This window comes from Dendropsophus ebraccatus, chromosome 7, assembly GCF_027789765.1.
Source record: "Dendropsophus ebraccatus isolate aDenEbr1 chromosome 7, aDenEbr1.pat, whole genome shotgun sequence".
NCBI lineage: Eukaryota > Metazoa > Chordata > Amphibia > Anura > Hylidae > Dendropsophus > Dendropsophus ebraccatus.
In genome coordinates, this window is record NC_091460.1 from 44,918,901 (window position 1) to 44,945,469 (window position 26,569).

At 42.3% G+C, this 26,569-nt stretch overlaps 1 protein-coding gene across 1 annotated transcript in view; it reads left to right on the plus strand.

The window, feature by feature from the left end:
* The first annotated feature begins 5,131 nt into the window (after positions 1 to 5,131).
* Positions 5,132 to 26,569, plus strand: part of CC2D2A (coiled-coil and C2 domain containing 2A) — a 54,658-nt gene continuing 33,220 nt past the window's right edge. The window contains exons 1-14 of the mRNA XM_069977426.1: positions 5,132 to 5,329; positions 8,753 to 8,836; positions 10,849 to 10,924; positions 12,700 to 12,791; positions 14,212 to 14,298; positions 14,462 to 14,563; positions 15,613 to 15,798; positions 15,957 to 16,110; positions 17,538 to 17,674; positions 18,577 to 18,708; positions 20,730 to 20,939; positions 21,672 to 21,778; positions 24,273 to 24,413; positions 25,933 to 26,089. Coding sequence (XP_069833527.1) covers positions 5,291 to 5,329; positions 8,753 to 8,836; positions 10,849 to 10,924; positions 12,700 to 12,791; positions 14,212 to 14,298; positions 14,462 to 14,563; positions 15,613 to 15,798; positions 15,957 to 16,110; positions 17,538 to 17,674; positions 18,577 to 18,708; positions 20,730 to 20,939; positions 21,672 to 21,778; positions 24,273 to 24,413; positions 25,933 to 26,089 — 1,704 coding nt within the window. The 5' untranslated portion in view covers positions 5,132 to 5,290. The remainder of the gene's footprint in view (positions 5,330 to 8,752; positions 8,837 to 10,848; positions 10,925 to 12,699; positions 12,792 to 14,211; positions 14,299 to 14,461; positions 14,564 to 15,612; positions 15,799 to 15,956; positions 16,111 to 17,537; positions 17,675 to 18,576; positions 18,709 to 20,729; positions 20,940 to 21,671; positions 21,779 to 24,272; positions 24,414 to 25,932; positions 26,090 to 26,569) is intronic.

Genomic DNA, 26,569 nt, shown 5'->3' on the forward strand with positions numbered 1-26,569 from the left:
ATATATGAGACATCAAGACATTTCCAAGTGACTTATGATAGACTCCGTTATTTAGACAGCAATATCAACAGGAACAAGCAAATGTTCTATTTTTAAGTTTTGGAAAATCCAAATGAATCCTGCCAAGACTTTACGGTTCCCAGTATGGTGTCAGATAAGTTTATAAAATATAGTAAATAACCCTATGGAATCATATAGAGATTCTGGAATGTTTACTCAAATACCACGGGCCAATATATGTGACATGTGAGATAAGTGCTCGCAGAACTACATGGTAAGAAGAAACAAAAACATGAAGATACATACGAATCCCGGAGTTATCTGATGAATCTGCTGCTTTTATTACCCTGGCCTTACAAATGAAATCTAAAGCTTATAAACTGTCTAGTTAGAGGCCAATAAAAGAGGATTGTGTTTATCTCTGATATTTTCTGTAAATTTGTTATGCTCTGTTGTTTACATTGAGATTCACACTTGTCTTATAAAATATTTATTAAAAACATTTTAAGTCCAATTATCAATAAACAAAGAATAAAAAAAATACAGCAGCTAAGAAACTAGATTTAGGATGAGTTTACTGTCACATTGTGTTATCAGTTATATCTAAGGCTGGGTTCACACTGTAGTCTGTTTAACATATTGTTTTATGGGGAAAAAATGAATGAAAAAACAAATGCAATTGTTTGAATTTGGGGTTTCCATTTACTTCCATTATAAAAACCAAAAAAAAAATCAAAACAGATACAATTTTTTTCTTTTTTTTAGCGTACACAAAAACACGGTTTTAAGTAACCATTTAAAAACATATACGTTAAATGGACTGTAAAAACTCAGTGTTAACACTGGTACACCCAAATGTGGCTGCATTACAAACATTGTATTTTCCGGCGTATAAGATGACTGTTTAACCCCGAAAAATCTTTGGGGTCGTCTTATACACCGGGTATGGTCGCCCCATACGGTGGGGGGGGGGGGGGGGCTAAAAAATGGCCGCATTTCCACTATATGGGGCAAACACTATTAAAAAAAAAAAAACAGTTTCTGGCGCCTCTGCATCCCCTGGCGCGTTCCCGGTGCAGGCAGTGTGTTGTACATTGGCTGCACAAAGGTTCCCACGAGGCACTCCCGAGCAGACGCCCCGATGAGAGGCTCGGCTGCTGGGAAAGCTTTGGGAGAATGACAGAGGCTTCGGGTACCCATTTTCCCAAAGCTTTCATGGCAGCCGAGCGTCTTCGGGGATCCCTGGCACAGCCAGTGTACATCACACTGCCTGCGCCAGGAACAGGCCAAGGGAACGCGCGGATGCCGGGAACGGGCCCCAAAAAAACTGTTTTTTTTTTTTTTTAAGTACCTGCAGTTAACCCCTGCCTGACCGCAGCAGGGCTGCGGTCAGGTAGGGGTTAACTTTTTCCGGCGTATAAGGCGAACCCCTACAATTTTCTCAAAAGTTAAGGGTCGTCTTATACGTTGAAAACTGCGTACTGCATCACTAAGGCTAAAAAAAAATAGCGGACTGTTTGTATAAATTTGCTTCTGTTTACACATCTGTTTATGCCTATTCTAACATTATCAGTTTGTTTACAGGATGCGGGACAGGTCATTTAATCTGGGGCTGTTTCCTGGGTCTCTTCCTCTTCTGAGCATGCTCAGTTTAAAAAACGGATTTTGATGAAAAGATGTAAAATGGATGCAAACACAACATTGATTCATTGATGCTCAACAGAAAAGAACAGAGGTACTGTATGTCATAAAAAGGAGCACTCCAACAAAAAAATGCAAAACTATGAAAATACTTATTACAAGTTCCAAATAGCAAAAAATATACTATGGCATAGAAACAAAACAGGATCCCTATACTATTATACTATACTATTTAAAAACCTGACAAAGTTCCTGTTGGGACGTAACCCGTAGGGTATCTTGGGTCGCCACGTGTATGCTCCTCTCCCTCTTGAAATGGTGATATAATTGCCCTTTTTTTGTACTTATGTGTGTTGGAATTTTTTTTTTTTTTGCACTAGCTTATTTTGCTTATTAATTCATATACAGTGGTGCCTTGGATTACGAGCATAATTTGTTCCAAATCCACTTACACCAAATCACATTTTCCCATAAGAAACCATAGAAATGCAGACAATTGGTTCCACACCCAAAAAATGATTTATTATTCTGAATAACATGTAAAACAAATGAAACAAACCTTCAGAAACAGCAGAATATGTAATATTATAAGTTACTGTACAGTAATGGAGAGGATGGGAAACACAAGGGCGGACAGAGACTATAGGGAGCATGAAGGAATGAGCAGGACAGATGTGGGCACATACATGCAGCGCTCTCTGTCCGGGGAGAGAGGGGTTACAGCTATGGAGAGATTACCTCCACAGTCCTGTCCCCTGATGCAAGACCCAGCCTGAAGTGGATCTGCCATGATTTGGAAGGTGAGGGAGGCTTCCTGGGTCAGAGTACAGGGCTGTAGACCCAGCTATGCAGACCCTGCCCCTCCCCCTCCCACCCAGTAAAGGGAGCTCTTAAACCAAAGCAATGCTCTTAAACCAAGTCACAATTCTGAAAAACTGTGAGCTCTTAAACCAAAACGCTCTTAAACCAAGGTACCACTGTATTATATTTTCTCATATGTTATGTGGTATAATATGGTACACACTGTGGGTCATTGATTGATATAGTGGTCACCCCTTCCTATTCAGCACATAGCACTTTATATGCTTTAGCAGGAGGGTCTGTGGGTTGTACTGTTTACTGTGTTGCAGGCCGGGGGGATCCTTTTATTGCATGGGTCCCTCATGGTTGTGGATATTTTAAGTGTTTTTAAATAGTGTATGGGTATTCTGGAATATAGAATAGAGGTAAGCGAAGGCATTCCTGTTGAGAACTAAGGGGACAGTTTATTTCTGTTTCTCTCATTGCAAAATGAATCAGAGAAGCAGAAGACAAGCGGAGGAGTAACGGATATATCAACCCAGCCTAACTTGTCCGGGCAATGTTACATTATACCTGAAAATATAGGTGGCTTTTATGCAGAAACCCACTGACCACTTTTTAAAAACACAATGGGGGACATTTATGAAGTCCGTTTTTTACGCCGGGTGTAAAAATGTCCCCACAGCTCCGGAGCTCAGGGGTTTTATGTAGAGGCGCGCTGCCTATAAATAAATCCCGATTTCAAGGAGCCCGTCCATGCAAAAAATGTTAAACCTACGCCAGCTCAGAGCTGGCGTAGATTTCAGTATCATTTTTCGTTGCAAAAAATGATAAATGCAGGGGACCCAGAGTCCGCGACCCCCCTCCACACCCCCTTCCCACCCCCTCCCCGCCCCACTGGCGAAGGTGGCATAAAATGGGCAGATGCAAATATTTTATTTGCAAAACAGCCATTTGCGAAATAAATTAAGTCGTATCGGGCCATTTTACGGCAACAAATACAACTTTTTTGCTTGATAACTTTCCCCCAATATGCTCTTATTAAAGTCATTATACAGTATATTTCTTCTACAGAATTACAGGCTTTGTGTGAGAGAAAATGTGCAAAAAAAAAAAACAAACATACGATACACCCATAATATCCTGGACCTGAAATGGTTAATGTGAGATGATGGAGGGAGGAGAATATTGAGCATATATAAAGTAAAGGGGGCCCCATGGAAAAAACGACCTGGGTTCCCTCGCTATTGCTGGTTTACGCCATCCCAACCTACTATCCAGGGACAGGAGGGCTCCGGCTTTCTTCCCCTCTCCACACCCTATTAATCTCCTGTAGAAGGGAAGGTGACGTAACCCTGTGGTCATTTCCGTGCTCACTTTCTTTCCAATGTGGTTATGATTGTGAAGAGAATTGGTACTTACACCCCAGAGGAAGTAATAGTCGTAGAGGCATTGCCATTACATGACAGCGCTGCCTGAGCTGGTGCCTGAGATCCAATGGAAAAGCTTATTGTGAAGCTGCAGCAGGAAAATGGTTCCAATGCGGGTTTAACTAATTCAGTAGGACTAATATGTGCCCGGGCTGTCAGATACAGGGTCTGTATGGGGTCTGTGTCGAGTACTGATGAGCGAACATCCCGATGTTTGGTTCGGATCCCGAACACAAACAAAACAAAAAATAATTATCATGATCGGTTCGTGTTTGCCGACATGTCACGAACAAATAACGAACATACAGTAGAAGTGTCTGTTTCGGTCTACGCACATGTATACAGATTATCAGGTGCAAAGTGTAAATTGCACAGTTGCGTACGCATGTTCGAATATGTTTAACCATTCCGATCATAGAAGAAATTGTTCGTCATCTGCGAACACAAACAATTAGCGTCATGTTCGTACGAAAATACAAACATGTTCCTTCGAGAAGTAACAAATGTCTATAACTTATGGCATGGTATCTGCATAGATTTCCATGCGGAATCCACAGCAGAATGCAGGCAGAATTATTACATGGGAACATTAAATTCTCCATTCACTTTCTATGGGACTCATTGCTAAATTTAGTGCTCCTATAGTTCCACAGAGAATGAATGAATGAATGAATGAGCATGAACACTGCCACTCCATTCACCCAGGGGACTGTCTTTCCACATTTGGGGTCCCACGATTAGCTAGTTACCCCCTTATCCATAGGACTTTGGATAACCCTTAGGGAAATTTTCATTAAATAAAAAAAGAAAACCCTTTGATCTTCCAATGTGTCCAACAAGCTGGCTGACAACCAATATTGCTGCTAACCCACCTCTCAGGGACTGTCACCCTGCTTCCCCAGACTCCTGTAGTCTGTCTTGTTTATAGCTGGAACAGCACTGTTTCAGGGTTCTGGGAAAGCTGAGTGACCACCACAATTCTGTTTACACCCACCATCTCTCACTGTAACCAGTATAAGTAATAATATATGTGTCACCATGTCAGAGCTCACTAAATGTGTATAGAAAAAAGATTTCCCAAATGAAATCATGGCTGAGGAGCTGAGGAACTACAACTCTCAGCAGATCTGACAAGGTATGGCAGAAGCTATAAGAAAGCAATAGGCTCCTGCATCATCTTTCCCTCAGCCTAATCCCAGTGTGATCCCAGTCCAGCCCAGTCCTTCCCACCACACAGGAGGCATTCTGGGAGTGGGAGGGGCTGGGCAGACAATGGCTGCCTACAGTTACTATGTTGTTAGTGCTCTGCCTGTAAGTTACCAGAGAAGAGGTCTCCCTGCTGATACGTGAGGGCTGCAGAGCGGACATCAATGTGCTGCTGCAGGGGGAGGAGGAGGCAGCAGCAATAGCCGGGCACCATGAGGGGCACAGAGGAGCAGCAGAGGATGATAGTGCAGGTCGGTGCTCCATACATTGTAGCTTCTCTCTATGTAAGCACTGTTAACCCTTGCTTGCCTGCGCCTTATATCAGTAGTTTCTTTGCACTGGAAGGAGTCTGTATTATTATAGTCTATGTGTAGCTGTCATTGTTACTAATCCATACCGGCAGTGAAGAGGTTACAGTGTTGTGGGGAGGGAGCAGTACACTGTATAGGGATGTTGCTAGGTTGGTGCTAAATAGAAACCAACTGTACAATGGCCTTACTGACAGTGTGGGAGTGTATGCCTACAAGATATATATATATATATAGATATATATATATATATATACTGTATGTGTATATATATATATATACATATATATATATATATATATATATATATATATATATATATAATAAAACAAAGTTTGTCCGAGGCGGCACTCCAGTAATTAGTGAATGAAAAAAAGGTTTTTATTCACCCGTCAATGTGTGACGTTTCGATCTCTCATTGACATCTTTTGCAAGCAACAATATCAGTGAAACAATGGCTGGTATTTAACATGGAAACCCCTCCCATTGTACATCCCATCATTAGTGACATCATCATAATTAGTATATGTAAACAATACATGATTCAATATAATACAGTGCATCAGTACAGTGTAAAATCCCAATTAATATATATACGATGTGAGATAAGTGCCATCAGGGTGGCTGATTCTCCCAATTCATATAATAAAGTCCACAAAACCCAAATAGTGTCTTCCTAATAAAGTCCAGTCCATACATGGTTAATGGAAGAGGCCATCACTCACCAGGTGCTCTAACAATCAGCTGTTCACTCCATGCTGGCTTTATGGCCTCGGTGTTTGTCAGCAACAGAATCACGCATGTTCCGAGTGAACGCAAAGAGTCATGGGAAGGTCCGGGTTACGTCATTGAGCTTGATTCCGCAGCGGAGATCCTCGCATGTGTACTAGATGACCTGAGCCCAACGGACGCCATCTTGGAAAAGGTACCAATTGCCCTCTATGTGGAAGCAAGCAGAAAACCGCATGGGTATCGCAAGAGTCACCAACAGCTTTGTGCTGTCACCCGGATGCATCCTATGTGGAAAATGGAGTTCTACAGCATGTCCTGCTGCATGGCCCAGCACCGGCATGGTGTCTCTCAGGGCACAGCTGGACTGGTTGCCACCTGGTTCTGTACCATGTAACCCAACTTTCTCTGGTTTGGCAGATGTGCATGGCATGTCTGCCAATCATAGGGACATTTTCCCTTTCTGCAGGGAAGGTGGCTGTCACTTGGGCCCCCTATGAGTCATGGGACCCTGGGCAATCACCTACCTTGCCCAATGGGAAAGACAGCTCTGGAGAAACAAGGGTGCCATATGATCCTTAGATCGTCCGGGTGGCCCATTGAAGAGATTACACGGAGCAACAACATTTTTTGGGGCTGTACATAAAGAGCATGATGTTCCCACGCCTGAAAAATATTGTCTTAACATACCCTAAAGCTGCCTGTGCAGAATAGATAAAAGTTGACCAAGGCCATTGATTTTAGTGGCATAAACTGACTCCGTAATGCGTGTGCGGGACCTCTTGTAAAATCCCCTGATAGTAGCTGTCATTCTGTCCTTGAGATTGGCATTCAGAATACATGCACAATCAGCCAAGCTAAGGGTACATGTGGGGACTGGGATAGCTGTCAGATGCCCAAACAAATGTCAACTATGTGTGGCCTGCTTATGTCCTAGGGGAGAAGCACTGTAAGCAGCAGCAGTGTCCTCTCTGGAAGGGTCCGCCCAACCACAATGGCCAGGTAAGGGTGGGTTCACACAGGAATCCAACCGGATCACCCGCCATTGATTCCGTCACTCGCCCCTGCTCGCAACCACACGTGTCTCCGCCTGTGCCATAGACTCCATTCTATGGTCGGGCGAATCCTGCTGGCCGCCGAAAGAATTGACATGTCAATTCTTTTGCCAGACGATGGAATCTGCCGACCATACAAGAGAGTCTATGGCACAGGCGGAGATGCGAGCAACGGAATTTGCGTTGGATTATCCGCCCCTATTCCGTAGTGTGAATCCAACCTAATACTACATTTCTTTTGTTGTGGATATGAGGGGTCTCAAGAACAAGATCCATGGAGGTGCGCTGATCACCATCAGACTCTTTTTTTTTATTGAAGAAATTACCCCTTTAAGCAACAGCTATTTGCCATGATGTGTGATCAGCCTCGATCCCTTTAGCTGCATGTATTATTATACAACAACAATACATTAGGGGATAGCTGTTTCAGTCATTACATAATATGTTTGGGCAGACACGTAAAGTTCTAAAGATTAGTGTAACACTGTCTATGACTATCTCCTTTTTATCACTATGGTCAATGTTTTTCTGTGTGATACGTTTCGTTCACTTCTAATTGATTCCATGTTTTACCTTATGGTCCCAGTGTATGGCTGGCGGGATTCCATACGATCTCAGGCTAAGCTGTCAGGTCTATGGTGCTTTTCTAGATGATGGAATTAATAAGGAATGTCTCAGCTTACTCTATATCAGGATATGGACGGCTTCACAAGCTTATGTAACTCTAATGCAGACAATTGGTAGGAATCTATTTGTCCTATGAAGCCAGTGTGACCTTAGACCAGGCATTCCCTCAGTGGGTTCTCTATGTACTTGTGTCAGATATTTACTTTGTTTGCATTTCATGAGCGTTCGTTATTATATATGACTATGGCCTCCCCACCTGTCACTATTACACAGCTGATGCTTATGGGCGTAGGACTGAATAAAGCCAGCGGTACAGCTGTATGGAATGCAGAGGTTGCAGATCTATGCTGCGTTTACACAAAGCGATAATTCGCCCAATCGATCGTTTAACGATTTTGAAGCAATGATTTGGTTTTTATAACGATCAGCGTTTAAACGAATAAATCATTAGAAAAATCGTAAGAAAATTTGTAAGAAAAATCGTGATTGCGATCGTTTTTAAGATCGTTTAAGCCCATCTTTCACATAGGGTGAATCTTTGATAGACTGTTTACACGAAGCCATATGCGAATATTAAGCAAACGACGAACGGCGATTTGAGAACGTGTTGAAAGATCAAAATGAACGATTTCTCGCTCGTCGCTTGATTGTTCGCTGTGTTTACACGCTCAAATGCGATCGTTATTGCGAAAATTCGAACGATAATCGTTCCATGTAAACTCAGCATTACCGTGCGCCCTGACCCCTTTGCTACATAGGAAGACACCCCTTTAAGATTCGTCTAACCTGCTGATAGTTCCCCTTTAAGTTACAATGAGAAAATATTATATAACCCTGAATGTTTTCTACAGGAATCATGTGGTAAAGCCTTCGGGTATGATTACTTTACTCTCTCTTTCTATTTTTTATATACTATTGTTGTAAATAATGCTTTGCGGGTTCCTTTTCCCCTCAGGAGCTCCTGGACAATGAAGATGAAGCTGAGGTGGAGCAGTTGAAAAAGACTTTGAAAGCGCAACGGCAGAAAAGGAAGAAAGCGGTAAAGAATTTTACTGCACTACTGTTTTTATAGTTTATTTTTTTCTCCCTCTCTGTTAGCCTTAAAGGATTAATCCAGCAAAAATCTTTTTCTTTCAAATCAACTGGTGTCAGAAAGTTATATATATATTTTCAATTTACGTCTATTTAAAAATGTCATGTCTTCCCATACTTATCAGCTGCTGTATGTCCTGCAGGAAGTTGTGTTTTCTCTTCAGTCTGACACACTGCTCTCTGCTGACACCTCTGTCCGTGACAGGAACTGTCCAGAGCAGTAGAGGTTTTCTACAGGGATTTGCTACTGCCCTGGACAGTTTTTGTAAAGGACAGAGATGTCAGACTGGAAAGAATACACAACTTCCTGCAGGGTATACAGCAGCTGAAAAGTATGGGAAGACTTGACATTTTTAAATAGAAGTAGATTACAAATCTATCTAACTTTCTGACAACAGTTGATTTAAAAGAAAAATATTTTCGCTCTCTGACCACCGCTGTGTTTCTAGCCTGTCGCCACCCACCTCCTCCAGAATGATTGACAGTTGCTCATCTTAAGGCCCTATTACATGGGCCGATCAGCAGAAGCAAGTGATCGCCTGGCAGATCAGGGCTTGCTTGCTTCTCATTCCCCGCTTGCTGCTGGCGCTATAACATGTGCTGACAGTGACCGGGGGAGGGGGTGCGGGGAGTTGCGGGAGGTGCTCCCTGGACGATCTTAAGATTGTCCCAGGAACCCATAGGAGACGGCGGCCAGCAGACAGTCGTTATCACTCTAAAATTTTTCAACATGCTGAAAGACAAGTATCAGCCGACATTGTGCATGTCGGCTGATTGTTGCCTTTTAACAGGAGCTATTACACCTAGGGATTATTGGCCGATAATAGGGCCTTTAGGCTTCATGGGATTTCAACATGAACTGACTGTCAATCATTCTGGAGTGGACAGGCGGTGGCCTGGAGACACAGCAACATTTACAGGTATACAGTTACATGACAGCACGGAAAGAGTATATAATGATGCAGACATGCATTAATGTTCTAGCACAGGCATAATACAGCACAGGACTAATACATAATGTAATGCTACAAAGGAGAGATCATGCACATACTCTTCCATTGTCCTGGTACATTACTGTCTGTAAGGTCTCAGTGGCATTGTGCCCTCTTAGGCGGTGAGCCCCATAACAGCTGTTTTCCCTTATAACCTGGTAGCTCTGCCCATGTAAATCAGTTGAAATAATGTCTGCAACGTTTGCTAGAACCACAACTGGCCAGCAAGCTAAGAGATTGATGGATGCACCGAGTGCATGATGATGGACCGGGATGTGCCATTTGGATGGTATTCTGATTCACAACCACCCATAGACTCCTATGTGTCTGAGTATGGCATAGTGCCGCAAACTGCATCAAAAAGGAAGCAGAAAGGATTACCAACATACTCCAGTCCCACACACTTCATGAACTCTGTATGAATGAGCCCTGTTAGTTACCTGCTTATGTCTATTTAATCTCCATTTTTGCCTATTTAGAGTTGACTTTTTAAGTCCTCAGAACGAATAACTATTTTTCCCAAATGATCTTCTGTTGTAGTAGTAGTAGTAGTAGTAGTAGTGGTAGTAGTAGTCTGACTGGGCCATCTTGAGCCTGTTTGCTATGTGTGTGCCCTCAGTTTAAGAGAACTGCCTAGGTGGCGGCAATACATGAAAACAACTATCCTCCTTCCTTATCATTAATATATCATTAAGCCATATTAAGTAGTGTGAACAAGAGGTACATTACCCAAAAGTGTCCTCTGAGAGTTTTATGCAGTGGGGTAAGGACTGTTACGCCCTCTTGTGGCACGTTCCGATATCTAATCATACACGCCTGTAATTACTTACATATCTGAGGCATAACTGCATGATGAGTATTGCATAATCCAACATTTCTATCTGGGTGCATAATTCAATCTTTTTCCCTCACACAGTGTGTATGCGTCTGCTGTTTCTCTGATTTATTTGCTGTTCTGTCTCTTCAGCTGATAGAGAATGTCAGAGATGGACATGAAGATGAAGCTGTGGAGGATGCTGGAGCTGCTCCACGAGGACAGCGCAGTGAGTACAGCCGCAGGGATCTAACCAGGAATGTCTGGCTCTGGATGGTCCTCTGGTGGATGATGTCTGTAACCATGCACAGGAGCTTGTCAGAGGGGCCGTGCCAGGGGCAGAGAGCCGGGCATGATCTATAGTGTAATCCAAGAGATAATTGTGACCCATTATATGATGGTACAGATTCTGAAACTGCCAAACAGTACTGAGGTGTCTTTATGCCAATAAAATGATTATATAGGTGTGTTTATCCCCGGCATAACTGAATTTAAACGTGCCTTGGATGAACGTATATTGCTGCTCTAGATTCTATTTGTTAAAGGGATTGTCTGAAAAACATTTGTTTTTCACAATGATCAGGCCAGGACAAAAAAGAACTGTACTCCCCTGTTGCTGATCTACTGCACCTGCTGTTCTGATGGTGCAAACCTCCTCCTGCTCAGAAATTCCTGGTCTCCATGTGATACAAGCTCATTACGGCTGTCACTGGCTGACTGAGTGTCACTTCCTTGATTAGATTAGACAACCACTTTAAGAAGTGAACCTGTCATCACTTTCATGCTGCCTGAACTACAAGTCCTTGGGGGCCTTCATTGATAGCTCTCTCGGGGTCCATTTACACAGAAAGATTATCTGACAGATTATCTGCCAAAGATTTGAAGACAAAGCCAGGAATGGATTTGAAAAGAGGAGAAATCTCAGTCTTTCCTTTATGACCTGATCTCTGTTTATAGTCTGTTCCTGGCTTTGGCTTCAAATCTTTGGCAGATAATCTGTCAGATAATCTTTCTGTGTAAATGGACCCTTAGGGTATAAGTCAATCAAGGCTGGTGGGACTGGGAGAAGTCACTGGGGATCACCGTGATGATTTGTGATTTGGGCAGCATAAAAGTCATGAGAGGTTCCCTTTAAGGCCTATAGCCATGCTGAGGGTGTGGGTTCCCTGTTATGCCCCTGCTGGACAAATAAAATATTACCACATAGAGAACCTGCCATACACATAAAATACAGAAGTGGGTCTTAGGGTCCTACTACATGGGCAGATAAAGGCCTGATCAATGCTGTAAACAAACGCTGATCTGATAGATCGGCACTCGTTTATTGGGTCTATGTTAGGCCCGATAATAATTTGGCAAGGGCTGTATGGACATTGTTAGTGATGTCTGTGCAGCCTTTGCCCAAACGGTTTACATTGCTGGTTTATGTACCTGGTCTCCTCCTGCCAGTGATTGGCTGAGGGGCCTGTCAGCTCAGAGCGCATGAGGAGACCAGGAACTTGGGGAGGTAATGTAAATTGCTTGTCGGATGCGCATCAGTATAACTTGTACAAGGAGCGCTAATTGTCTGAATCAGGCCAATTTTACCGTTAATTACTCCTAGTAATAGGGCCTTTAGGCTGCCCCTCTCCCTGCGTCTTTCAGTGTCTGTCCGGAAACCTATGTTAGAACTCCCCTCCAAATCAGGTCCTAAGGCTTATGGATAGGGTCACGGCATGTGCTGGAAGCTCCTAGGACACTTGCGGTATATGTAGACTGTAGCCTTAGCTCGGCCAGTTTCTGGAGTAGGTTGGCAGCCGAGCTGAGTAAATTGTTTTCTTCTGTGTGTGTGTTTACCAGCAGAGATGTTGTCTATGTTTTAATTCTATACCCGCACATGGGCAAGCTTCAAGCCAAGTGCAGTTTTTTTTCCCTGCTTGTTTCAGAAATAGAACATGTATAATAGTCTTGGAATAACGCAATAAATAAATCCAGACAGAATCTAACCAGAGTAACCTGTTTTAGGTTTACCTCCATTAAACGTCTCCAGTACGAAGGCCAGCTCTGCTGAATCTTCCATGAGAGAACGGCTGCGAGAAAAACTGAAAGCTGGAAGGGTGAGGAGACTGGGCTTCCCAGGTTTTCAAGATTTTTTATTTTTTTTTTGGAGGGGGGGATCTGCATCTGTCATTAATTAAAATAATGTGTTATGGTCATGATGAATGAAAAAAGACAAGAGTCCATCAGGATTAACCTATAATTAGACATGAGCGAACCGGGTTCGGGTTCGGGTCGATCTGAACCCGAACGTTCGGCATTTGATTAGCTGGGGCTGCTGAACTTGGATAAAGCTCTAAGGTTGTCTGGAAAACATGGATGCAGCCAATGACTATATCCATGATTTCCACGTAGCCTTAGAGCTTTATCCAAGTTCAGCAGCCACCGCTAATCAAATGCCGAACATTCTGGTTCGGATCGACTCGAGCATGCTCCAGGTTTGCTCATCTCTACCTATAATGCTTCTTTGCTGATCCAGGGAGAAGCCATACAACCATTATGGGGCAGATGCCAATTGCCCCATACAAGGGGGGGAAATTTCTCCCAGACTTGTAATATTAAATTTATCAAGAAAAGCATCTAGGCCTTCCTTGAAATAGTTTCATGAATCAGCTGTCACACAATCATATGGCAGAAAATTCCACAGTCTCACAGCTTGTACAGTAAAGAATCCGCGTCTTTGCTGATGGTAAAACCTTCTTTTCTCTATACGTAGAGAATGCCCCCTTGTCATGGTTACAGATAAAGTTGTAAAAAGATCACAAGAAAGATCTCTGTACTGGCCGTTCATATATGTACATTATGATCAGATCATCCCCAAGACTATACATCAAAGCATTGCAAATAGAATGGTGGCCTTACCTTACTTTAGGTTGTTAAGTTAATAGATCTGACCGTACTTTTCTATGTTTTAGTTTTATGTTCTTCCACTAGGGGTGCTGTTTGATTTACATATCATGTTATTAAAGGGATTTTCCAGGCACCACTCTTGTCTGCAGTTTAGGTGAAGGTTTTGCAACTCTGTTCTATTGAAGTGACTGAAGCTTAATTCCAAACCAACTGGAAACAAGAGTGGCGCTGTTTCTGGAAGAAAGCACCCATGGTTTTCTAACCCTGGATAAGCCCTTTAAGTACCAAAGGTTAACTCAGAGTATACTATGACTTTCTCATGACCTACTCCTCTAGAGATCCATGTGTATATGAGTGGTGTTTTTACGATCTTCCCTAACCAGATGAAGCTTCAGTGGAGCCAAGTTACTTACATACGAATGTAATCGACCAGATACTCTGTTTTATTTCATCCCTTTGGTGTGATTTGTATCATGCCGTATAATAAGAAGAATAGCTGTCAGGGTTGATTATTTGTTTACAGCTGGATGTATGCACTAGGGCTTTATCACACCCCGTGCAGTGAAACGTGATCCTAGGAAAGTCGGCCATTGCTTTCATCATCACTAATATTGAGAATTTATTGTCCAGTCTAAAGCAGAGAGTATTCTCCAGCAAGAGTCCCCGGTCGTCTCACCTAGAAGCCTTACTAGGTCTAGTACAAGGTTTGATGAGGAGGTGAGTACAACACATTGAATTTCCAATTAATGTAAACTTTTATTGGTATTTAGAGAAATTATCTATGGCGTCCTAGTAAATACTGATCAATATAAGATCTGGGCAACACTAGATAGTTTAGATGTACTTATACTTATTACATGTTTGTCCTATGGCCCCACAGCAGGATGTCATCCCTCTTCAGAAAGCAAAGGACGTAGAAGCTCAGCTGTCATCACGAGTACGATTCCGGGATGCTGTGAAGACGGTCCAGAAAAGATCTAATGTAAGTCTGCTAGGATTCGTACGTTTATTATCTGCTTGGGACATACTGAGTTGTCAGGTTAAGGGAACTCATTTTATATATCCTGATGGGGAGTTCTGAGTTAATAGACTGCTCCTCTGTTTAGGTATCTGGTTTCTTTGCCAGGGTGGCTACTAAGACAGTCTCTTGGTCTGGAAGACCTGTTTTGTCTTATGTTACATGTTACCCATTTTCTTTTTAAGTGCATTTAGTAATGCTTAAACTCCCCTGCGGAGGCACTGCAGAGAATTTGAACACTTAAAGGGGTGCTCTGGAGAGAGAATTTTTTTTAACTCAACTGGTGTTCAAAAGTTATGCAGATTTGTAAGTTAATTCTATTTAAATATATCAACTCTGTCAGTACTTATCAGCTGTTGTGTGTCCCACTTAAAGGGAACCTGTCACCCCCCGTGCCGGGGTGACAGGCTCCCGACCCCCCGTTAGAGACCCCTATACTTACCTCATCCCGCCGGGTCCCGCTTCTGGATTCGGTCGGGTCCCGGAGATCTCAGCCGCTGCAGCCCGGCGCGCGCGCTGACAGATGAGTCCAACGCTCATAGAGAATGACGGAGCGCTGGACTCTCCTGTCATTCTCTATGGGTGTTGGACTCATCTCTCAGCGCGCGCGCCGGGCTGCAGCGGCTGAGATCTCCGGGACCCGACCGAATCCAGAAGCGGGACCCGGCAGGATGAGGTAAGTATAGGGGTCTCTAACGGGGGGTCGGGAACCTGTCACCCCGGTACGGGGGGTGACAGGTTCCCTTTAACTTCCTTCAGGACATACAGCATCTGATATGTACTGGAAGACTCCGGAGTACCCCTTTAATGCCAGGTTTCTCCTGGGGGAACTAACAAGTAGGCAGTGCCAAAACACAAAACAACTTAAAAATGAATAGACAATCTATATAAAGCTAATGCTAGACACCAAATTCCACTGTGTTCCTGCATTGTGTGCTACCTATTACCTCTATTTAATTTTTCAAATTTGTATATTCATTCATGTATATATTATCCCATTGGTCTCCTTGCAGGTCCCGGATGGATATCCCACCGCCGAACAGTCATTCAACTTCTTTACATTAAACTTTGATCCTGAACCAGAAGCACAAACTGGACAAATCCAAAAGAAATCAGAAGAACCTCAGAAAAAGGAGGACACCGGAGACTCTAGTGCAAGGGCCGAACAAGACCAAGCAGAGGAGGGGGAAGAAGGAATGGTGGGTTTATTGGGGATAGCTGTACCCAAGGCTATGCCCAGTAATTTCATGTATAGCTTTAGTCATTGCTTTCCTCAGTGACTGGTGGGGTGCCAAGCAGATCTCCTTGAATTGGGTGGAAATGATTCTATTATTTTCACACGATCACATTGTTACAGGGAGAAGAGGAGTCCTTGGTTCCAGAAGACGACCTGTTTCTCATTGACCAGACGGCACGTGACTTTATAGAGCTGATGGCTGCTGAATATGAAGGATATCACAGCCGGCTGCAGAAAGAGAGAGATGTTTTTTTCACACCAAGCTTTCGACCAGGTAATTGACAGAACTGAATTTTGGATATGCTTTCTGTTTAAATAGACTCTATGGGGAAGATTTATCAAACTGGTGTAAAGTAGAATTGTCTCACTTTCCCCTAGCAACCAATCAGATTCCATCTTTTATTCCTCACAGATTCTTTGAAAAATGAAAGGTGGAATCTGATTGGTTGCTAGGGGCAACTAAGACAATTCTACTTTACACCAGTTTGATAAAGCTACCCCATAGTCTATGTGGATATATAACACCGCTATGTATATGATAGGTTTATAGTAATTATAAAAAAAAGAAAAATTGTATAAAAGAGTTTTGCTATTGCTATTCACATTTGCCCTATTATAGCGAATGTACCATAAGTTCCCGGTGCTGCCATTCTTTTTTTGAACCATTGCCCAGTTCCTGTGTACGGGGCCATTCTATTCCTGGGCACCGGTGAAGCAGTGGAGGCGGGAACCAGGCTGCGTTTCAAAAAAAGGACTGCAGCATCGGCTACCCAGCGCCGTTCTATCCATCTGCAAAACTTACTGATGGTACATTCGCTTTAAAGTGACACTGTCACCTCCTTTGTGCATTCTGACATCTCTACACAGGTGTAAAGGGTAAACTTAGTGTTTTTCATACCTTATTTTATATCATACGTCATGGTGCTTGTTAAAAAAAAAAATCATCTTTTATCAAGTGCAGATTGAGTTAAGTGGGCGGGGCCTCGCGGGATTGTCGCCACTTAGCCCCGCCCACAGCGCCACAGTTGGTCCCGCCCCCTCGCTGGCCATTGGAACAGGCTGGCCGAAAGGTCTAGACCCCACCCCCTTTACGTCGGCCAACCAATGGGCGTCAAGGATGCGGGGCCCAACGGTGCCGTTGTGGGCGGGGCTATGTGGCGCTAATGCCACGAGGCCACGCCCACTTAATACAATCTGCAGTTGATGAAAGGACACTTTTTACTTGAACAAACACCATGACGTATGATATGAAATAAGGTATGAAAAACGCTGAATTTACCCTTTACACCTGTGTAGAGATGTCAGAATGCACAAAGGGTCACTTTAGGGAATTGTATTTTAGTGCATTACATTAACAGCCTATCAATATGTAATGCTTTATTACCAGAGGGTGGCGCTGCAGCAACATTGAAAACTTGCTTCAAGCGGTCCCCCCATGCCCAAATAAATTACAGAAGTACATTGAGGTCCTAACCCAGTCACAGCACATACTTACTTTCTGTCCGAAAATGTAAAAAATTCTTTACATAATTTAAGAGATGCAAAACAGATTCTGTTGCCTTAGTCATGGCCACAGTGAGAATTCTTCTTGTATATTTCAAAGTAAGTAGAAACTGGTAGTTTGACTAAGAGGGTTACAAAATGCAAATGAAGCTATAGGCAGAACAATATCAACTTTGTTTCTTCTGCTTTTGCATGCAGTGCCCCCCAGCATGAAGGTCCCTGAGAACATGCAGCCGAGGTATCTGGAAGATGAGGGTTTATACATTGGTGAAAAACCAAAAGTATCCCGAGCCAACCAAAATCTTCTGGAGAATCGGATATTACAGCAGGATGAGGTACTAATACTGATATACTGTGTATATATATATATATATATATTTTAGTGTAACTAAAATATTCTCCTGTTTGATGCCATTCACATTTGTGTCTAAACCTTTCGTTTTATTACTGAAACTATGAAGATTGATCATATAGGACTGTACCTGCTATGAGGCGAGATGAGTATCTTACCTCAGACAGCAGACTGCAGAGTCCCATTGACCTGTAAATTATGGCTGTACACAGATGTGGTATGAAAGGCAGTCAGAACTGGGAACGCTGTCATTATTAGCTATTATATAGAAGTATACAGTACAGTTTGCTGGTTCTGTGATACACTGCACATTTTTCTGTGGGGCAGGAATGGGTTATTTTAGTTTTCCAGTTTGGCCTACTGATATCAGTGCTGCCTGATAGACCCCAAAGACTTACAATGTCATCAGTTGTGCTGTAAACAATCATGACAGAAAGAACAGTGATTAATTTTGCTATTCCTTGTGTTAAATCAGATGGAATTTGCAGCAGAGGCTCCGAACAGACTCTACCGCAAAATGTGAACAGAGTCTTAGCTGTCAGAATGACCTGTTGCGTGATAGGAAAAGCGAGCCAGTGTTTATGATAATCTGATGTCTGGATCCTATTTACAGGCAAGCGATGGCAAATGCTCGACTTGCTCGCCCGCCAAGAACAGGGATTTGAGGCCCCCTGTTCTTGGCAATAGTGGGGCTCACTTCACAGGGGTTGACTCCCACCTAACTTTTATGACTTGTTTGATTTGATGTGTCATAAAGGAAAATAGGGACTGTGGTGGGACGACCCCTTTAATTATCATGTTTGTCTTATTTGTTTATAAGGAACTATGAACAAGACCTGGGGTTCTGAGTTTTACCACTTTTTCATTATGTATTTTCGTCCTCAGGGAAAGAAATGGTTTGGTGATGATGGGAACATTTTAGCTTTACCTAATCCTATAAAAGCCTCCCCTACAAGACCTCCAATATTCTCTCTACATGAAGGCATAGACCCAGCCTTGGAGACCATATACATAAAGGTACACAGGGAATAGGCAATGTAGCTTATTTATAATACACACCATGATTCAGATCCTATCATCTTGTCCCCGCGGGCACATCTCTGCCGCTCCTCTTCCTGTGGAATTGATCTGCCCTTCTCTGTCTTTCATTGTCTGTAACCGTTGGATTATGGAATTCACACTGATAATTATAGCTCATTGTTTTTCTTCTGGTTATATTACGGCATATGACATTGCAATAACTTTTTAGATTTGAGTTTATTTTCCTCTATTATATCTCCATCATTTAGAGCCCACTATGTACAGGGTCATATCTATAGAGGGTGCGGTGGTATCAATCACTCCCAGGTTCCAGGCACTTAGAAGGTGGGACCTCAGTATAACAGTTTGATATAGTATTAGTACCAGTGGGTACCCAGGTTATTTATTAGCCATATATTAGGGCTTGGGAATATAAGACATCCTCAGATATTAATGACATTAAAGGAGTAATTAACAAACAAAAATTATTTCAAATGATCTGGTGCAAGATATTAGTAATTTACTTCCAGTACTTATGAGCTGCTTATCCTGCAGGAAGTGGTATTCTTTCCAGTATGGAGAGCAGGAGAGGTTTTCTATGTGGATTTGCTGCTGCTCTGGACAGTTCCTGACATGGGCAGAGGTGGCAGCAGAGAGCACTGTGTCAGACTGGACAGAATATATCACTTCCTGCAGGACATACAGCAGCTGATATGTACTGAAAGACTTGAGATTTCTTAAAGTAGTTATCCAGTGCTACAAAAGCATGGCCACGTTTGCACCACTCTTGCCTCCAGATTGGGTGGGGTTTAAAACTCAGTTCCATTGAAGTAAATGGAGCTTAATTGCAAACCACACCTGAACTGGAGACAAGAGTGGGGCAAAAGTGGCCATGTTTTGGTAGCACTGGATAACCCCTTTAATAGAAGTAAATTACAAATCTCTGTAACTTTCTGGCACCAGTTGATTTGAAAGAAAACCATTTTCGGTGAACAACCCCTTAAAGGTTATACTGTAAATATGACCTGATACATTGGCTGGGGAAACATACAGACACTTTTCACTAAACAGCCTAATTGGGTATTGCATTGGTTTTATGCAGCTTTTTCATCCTCATGTCATTTTGCATGATATTTGTTAAAGCGACTCTGTACCCACAATCTGACCCCCCCCCCCCAAACCACTTGTACCTTCAGATAGCTGCTTTTAAACCAAGATCTGTCCTGGGGTCCGTTCGGCAGGGGATGCAGTTATTGTCCTAAAAAACAACTTTTAAACTTGCAACCCTGTGCCAAACGGCCGTGGCCTAGAGTATCTTTGCCCTAACTTTGCACCACCCCTCCGTCCCTCCTCCCCACCCTCTTCAGCATTTTTCCTATTCCTCTGCAGTGAAAACTACACAGGTGCCTTAATGATCCAGCCCATGTGCCTTGCTGACACATGTGATGAAAAGGAGAATACCTGCCTGGAGCATTCCTAATGATGAGGAGGGCGGGGAGGAGGGACAGAGAGAGTGTGCCAGCCTAATGCAAACACAATCTAGGCCACGGCCATTGGGCACAGGGCTTCAAGTTTAAAAGTTGTATTTTAGGACAATAACTGCATCACCTGGCAAACGGACCCCAGGACAGATCTTAGAATAAAAGCAGCTATCCGAAGGTACAAGCGGTTTGGGGGGGGGCAGATTGTGGGTCCAGAGTCACTTAAATATCTCATAAGGTGCACATTCCGTTGTCTTAAAAAGATTGGATTGTCCCAGGTGAGTTATGTGCACAATCCCTATTAATTGGAATAGGACTCATGTACGGAATCTGCTTGGCATTGGATGTATCTACAGCAAACCTATTTCCAGTTGTTACTTTGGGGACCCAAAATGTGTCTGTAGTACGCTAGTGTGAAGACTGTATATTTCAGATGTATCTTGCTTTCTACCAGCAAAAAGATTATAGAAATAGTGAAATCTCCCAGAATCCTTATCGGGCTTTGACAATAAATGTTCTTTTCCATTTTCCTCCAAGGCAGTCCCCTCTAAGAAATCCCGTCAGTACATGGTGGAGTCTGCAGCCCTTCAAGGGGAGTTTCAGCTGGATATTGATATTTCGGGGATTGTTTTTACCCATCACCCACTTTTTAGCAGAGAGCATGTCCTGGCATCCAGGTTATCCCAGCTGTATGACCAGTATCTGGGAAGGAAGCAAAAGAACCTCACTAACCTCCTGTCAGACAAGGTATGTGGGGATAGAGCCACTGGAGAGGTCACATTACTAGTGTAAATCTGCAGCCATCATGTTATAGAGCAGGAGAAACTGAGCAGATTTATATATCATTTTGTGGGAAAATATTCAGTAAAACTTGTCTGTGCTTAAAGAGGTATTCCAAGAAAATCAACTTTTTCCCTATCCACAGGATAGGGGAAAAGTAAGAGATCGCAGGGGGTCCACGGGGGTCAGTCACTGACTAGGACTCACCCTTGACTACTTGGCCCAGAATAAGCAGAGTTGTATGTGAATAGATGCCAATTTATATTGAATCTTCTCCCACAAACCTGTATATCCATGTACTCAGCTTCTCCTGAAAAATGAATGAGTGTTAAAGGTTTTCTGTGCATTCACTTATTATTTACTTAAAGGGGTTATTCAGAATTAGAAAAAGCACAGCTATTTCCTTGTACTAAAAAAACTAAACAAAAAAAAAACACCACTTCTGTCCTCAGGTTGTGTGTGTGGTATTACATTTCAACTTCGTTGGAACTGAGTTGTAAAACCCACAACCCACAGTGAGAACAGCAGAAGAAGAAAGTGTTTTTTAGGGATTTACTTAGGCAAAGAACACAGTCGTTTTAGACTTTTGAGGCTGCACACCTTTATGATGTTTCCAGGTCTCGAGCTGTTTAGAATAGATTGACGTATATTTATCAATGATTCTTAATAGTTTTTTTTATTTCTTTTTGCATAAAAAAGTTGCATGCACTGAGGAATGCTGTACAGAACATCTCCACTGGGGGCGCTATCCATGTCACCAGCACAGTCGCTGAACAAAGTATCGCTGAATATAAAGTGGAAATTAAGTAAGTGACCGAAAGTGGTGCAGATATTTTATTGGGGGGGATTGTCCAAGATAAAAACAAGTAATACCCGATCCACCTTTTAAAGGGGTTATCCAAAATTGGTCAAAGCTTAGCTACTTTCTTGCAAAAACAGCACCACCTCTTTCCCCAGGTTGCATTTGGTGTTACAATTGAAATCTAGTAACTTTAATGAAACTGAGCTGCAAACCTCACACCCAAACTGGAGACAGGAGACATGCTGTTTCTGAAAGAAAACAGCCAAGTTTATCTAAGCCTGGATAACACCTTTAATTCTGTGAGCTATCCCAATGCTCAGAGTAAAAACGTTTGTTGTTTGGATTTTTTGACTTAACCTTTTATTATGTTTTTTTCCTATAGGGAAGAACTACAATGCTAATTTGAGTCACTTATGATTTCTATTATTCTGAATGTTGAAAAAAATACTCCATGTGACTTCTTTCCCGACATGAATTTTTCTGCAATTTTACTGTGCTGAAAACAATGGCAGGTATCCCCAGCCCTAGAACTCCTATTGAGGGTGTTAATAGCATCTGCCCACCATAGAGTGTTGCTGTGACCACAGAAGTGATTCCACATGGCCGCACGTTCTGCTTTGTCCTCACAAGCCTTCAGTTCTAGTACATTATCTCATAAAAAGTCTTTTACTAGGACACTGGAAATATGACATGCCAAAGAGCGCTGGTTTCACTTACGTGCGGCCTCACTGCTCCTCGAATAAATTAGACAAATCTAATTGGAATCATACATGGTAGAAGAATTGTGGCCGTAATGAAAGTCACATTCCTCCTCTTATTGTTTTATTCTTTTTTTATTATTGTGTTTGTTATCGGCCATAAACAGCGCTGCCAGCCAGTAGCTGCTATTCTCTCCAGGGGCGGACACAAACCATACAGAAAATGCATCTTAAATTTGCCAGAATATATAATGTACATATGATATTACATTATCATATACATACATATGAAACAGACATATGATATTACATCACAGCTATAAATTAACATTACTGTTAAGGTTATGTTCATATCACCCTTTTTTTTACGTTGGAAAAAATCCATAATGGAATCCTTTGCAGAAATCAGAGATGCTGGGACCCCCAGAATGGAGGAAAGAGGTCCCCCAAATAAAAGGAGAAGACCGTGTATGCATGGTCTGCACTCAATTTATTCTCTATGGAAGAACACTCTAAATTCTTTGGCTTCTGAACTCTGCCAAGTGCTGCTCCATAGACTGGAGTGACTGGAGGGCTGGCAGCACATGCGTTTTCTGACATTTTCATTGTAGGAGACATTTCACCTCCTATTATTTTTTTTTTCTAGAACGGTCAATATAATTCACTTAGTTATCCCTTATCTTATTCATAAGGGACAACATTTAATTGTGGGAATACAGATTTAGGCTATGTTCACACAACATATTTTTTCGTATTTATACGGCCGTTGTTGCCGATCGCGGCCGTAGGAATCCGTGTCAGTGCACACTATGACGCAAACGGCTGGGGACACTTGCTTCATAGTGTGCTGTGTGGAGTTCTGATGCGGGCGCGTGCTGATGCACCTGCATCAGAACCCTGCGGCCGAAAAGATCATCCTGGGAATATCTTTGCAGAGACCGGCCGCTCCGTGACCTGGCCGGGTCAAGGAACGGCCAGTCTCTTACGCTATGTGAACATGGCCTTAAAGGAGTAAAGGGGTTTGTCTATTTTGGATAATTACTTTTTGTTACAATCTAGGAAAAGGAAGCATTGCACTGTTCTTGTTAAAATCACTAGGCTGTCTGTGTAATTTAAAGGGGTACTCTAGTGACAGAAGATTGTTTTAAAATTTTACAGAATAGTAAATGACTTGTATTTAAAAATCTCAAGTCCTCCAGTACATATCAGCTGCTGTATGTCATGAAGGAAGTGGTGCATTCTCTCCAGTCTGACACAGTGTTCTCTGCTGCCACCTCTGTCTATGATAAGAACTGTCCAAAGCTTAACACGTTTTGAGTTATGAGCATTTGCTACCGCTCTGGACATTTTCTGGCACAGACAGAGGTGGCACTGTGTCAGACTGGAAAGAATACACCATATTCTGCAGGACATACAGTAGATGATAAGTACTGGATGGTTTGAGATTTTTAAATAGAGGTAATTCACAAATCTGTATAATGACCCTCTACGGGAGGCTCGAACGCCGCATCGCTCAGCGTCTCTCCACGCTGAAGAATGAACATGTTCATTCTTCAGCGCTGAGAGATGCAGTGCGCGAGCCTCCTATAGAGTGTCATTATGACACGAAGGCTGGCGGTATTCTGCCGCTCTTGCTCTGTGTGAACGGGGCCTTATGCTTATGAGGTGTTTTGGTGCCCTGGGGGTGATCTCAATAGTGCCCAAATAGTATCCAGACACCAAGTGTCTCATTATAGTAACCAGCCCTCCTAGATATATGCATATATTATTTCTTCAATTTTTTTTTTTCTTTTATCCTAGACAAACAAGGAAATATCGAGATGCAGAGCAAGAAAAAGACAGACTTCTCCTCAAGTCCCTCATCAAAGTGTGGAAAGAGATTAAGTCCCTGCGCGACTTTCAGAAGTTCATTAACACGCCAGTGAAACTCTACCTGCGAAAGTATGTGGTGATGACATGTCACTTCCTTTTACTCCAGACAAGATGAGTTTTGTTGATAGTTTTCTAAGTAAAAGGAATTGGTCATAGGGATGACAGAAAGAAGTGAGAAGTGGAATGTAATGTGATGACAATTACAGTTACTGTATGGGGGGACGACACACAGAAGTGTAGGGGGAGCTGTCATGGGCAGGAGGCTTTGAAAAACACATCTGTTATCTATGTTGGCTATTGCTGGTATACGCTGGTACTTTATTATTTAATTTTTTTTATCTTTTACACATTTTTTCACACTCAATTCAATGCCCTTAATGTATAACTTAGAACTACAAGTCCAGACACAGACTGAAAATTGGGCAAAACAAAGCTAATCCTCGAGAGGAAAAACCCATTGTGGAGGAAAACTCTAGGGAACTGATGCTGAAGGATTGCCCTTCCCTTGGGCTTAAATGGTCAATGCCAAACTGTAACTAATCAAATGAAAATAAAATTGTCATTATGCACAAACAGATAACATGTACAATAATATGTGCATTATTACACTTGTAAAAAGAGAATCAGTTGTAGAGTAAAAATTTAAAAAGGGGAAAGGCAGAAGGGAAATGTTTTACTCCAGATCTTTTTTTTTGAGAGGAAGGAAAGGGGAGACAAAACAGGAAGTTAAATCTATTCCTAAACCCCACCGCTCTCATAGCAATACACTAGGCATATACTCCCCCCTCTTAGAGTAGAACCACCTGTGCTTAAGTGTATAGCATTATACAGGCAAGACTGCAGCGGTTATAGGTCATGTCCCCCCTTCTTAGGGCTTCGGGGGGGGGGGGGGGGGGGGGAGAATCTTTCTTGAATGTATAGAATTATACTCAAGAAATAGAATCTCAGGAAATTTTATAAGCGCATTCTAGGATTTCTAGCAATGTAGCAGGATGCATTCTAGAATGGACAGAGATGTCGTAAGAACATTCCAGAATGTATATAAATGTGGTCAGCTGCTTTTGATCACTTGTGACCACCTCCATGCTTGCAGATGAAGCAAGATGCATTTTGGAATGTCTAGAATTGTAGTGAGGTGGATTCCAGAATGTCTAGAACTGTAGTGAGGTGGATTCCAGAATGTCTAGAACTGTAGTGAGATGCGTTTGATCGCTTATGCCAGTGCTGTTACCACATCCATGTTTTCCATACATTCCTTTATAGTAAGGCTTCTCCATGTGCTGCACAGAACCCTCATTGTAACCTATCATGAGCGCTCCAATGCTTGAGGCAATGTTTCCATACTGTGTGGCCATGTTATTGGAGTTAACGTTCTAATGTTGTCATCGGATATATACAAGCATTGAACAGAGCCCAGGATGCCATACGTAAATGGATTGCAGGCATTGTATACAGAAAAAAAAATATTTTTAAGATTTGCCAGATTTTCATTTTTTAAACCAGGTCTGAAACATGTGCAGGACATGTGTGACAGACTGAGAAGACTCATAAAAGTTACAGAAAATATTAAAGTATGTTTTGATCGTAGGGAAGAAGTTAATAGAAAAGTGGACGAAGAAGCGTATGAGGCTGAAATTCAAGCTGAGATAAGTGAGCTAATGGAAGAACATGTGGAGGAGTATGAGAAGAATGTGAAGCAATACAAGCAAGATGTTCAGCAATGGAAGGCATGGAAAAGGGCCCAGGTATAAAGGCCAGGAGGGGCACAGGGGACATAATAGGAGGGGCACAGGGGACATGTGGTCTCACATTTGTGATAGATAGATATGCATTTTTTATGTTAAAATCCAACATGCCAGACTCTTCTGTCATGGAAAAGTCATGACATACACATTAGTCGGTTCATCCCACTGACTTTAAATAAATGTGTATAGACAGCATTAGTCTGAGCTAGGTGTCTTTTTCTGAATGCCATCATCCTGCCTTTGTTCTTTAGTAGCCATGTTGCCCTAATAACTTGTCTGATCTATCAACCCCAATTTAAAGTTCCCTTTATTAACCTTCATTGGTGGGCCATAGTTTTTTTTAATTGCTATCGTTAAAGGAGAAGTCTGGTCAAAATTTTTATTGAAATATTATATTGTCCCCCAAAAGTTATACAAATCACCAATATACACTTATGGGAAATGCTTATAAAGTGCTTTTTTCCCTGCACTTACTACTGC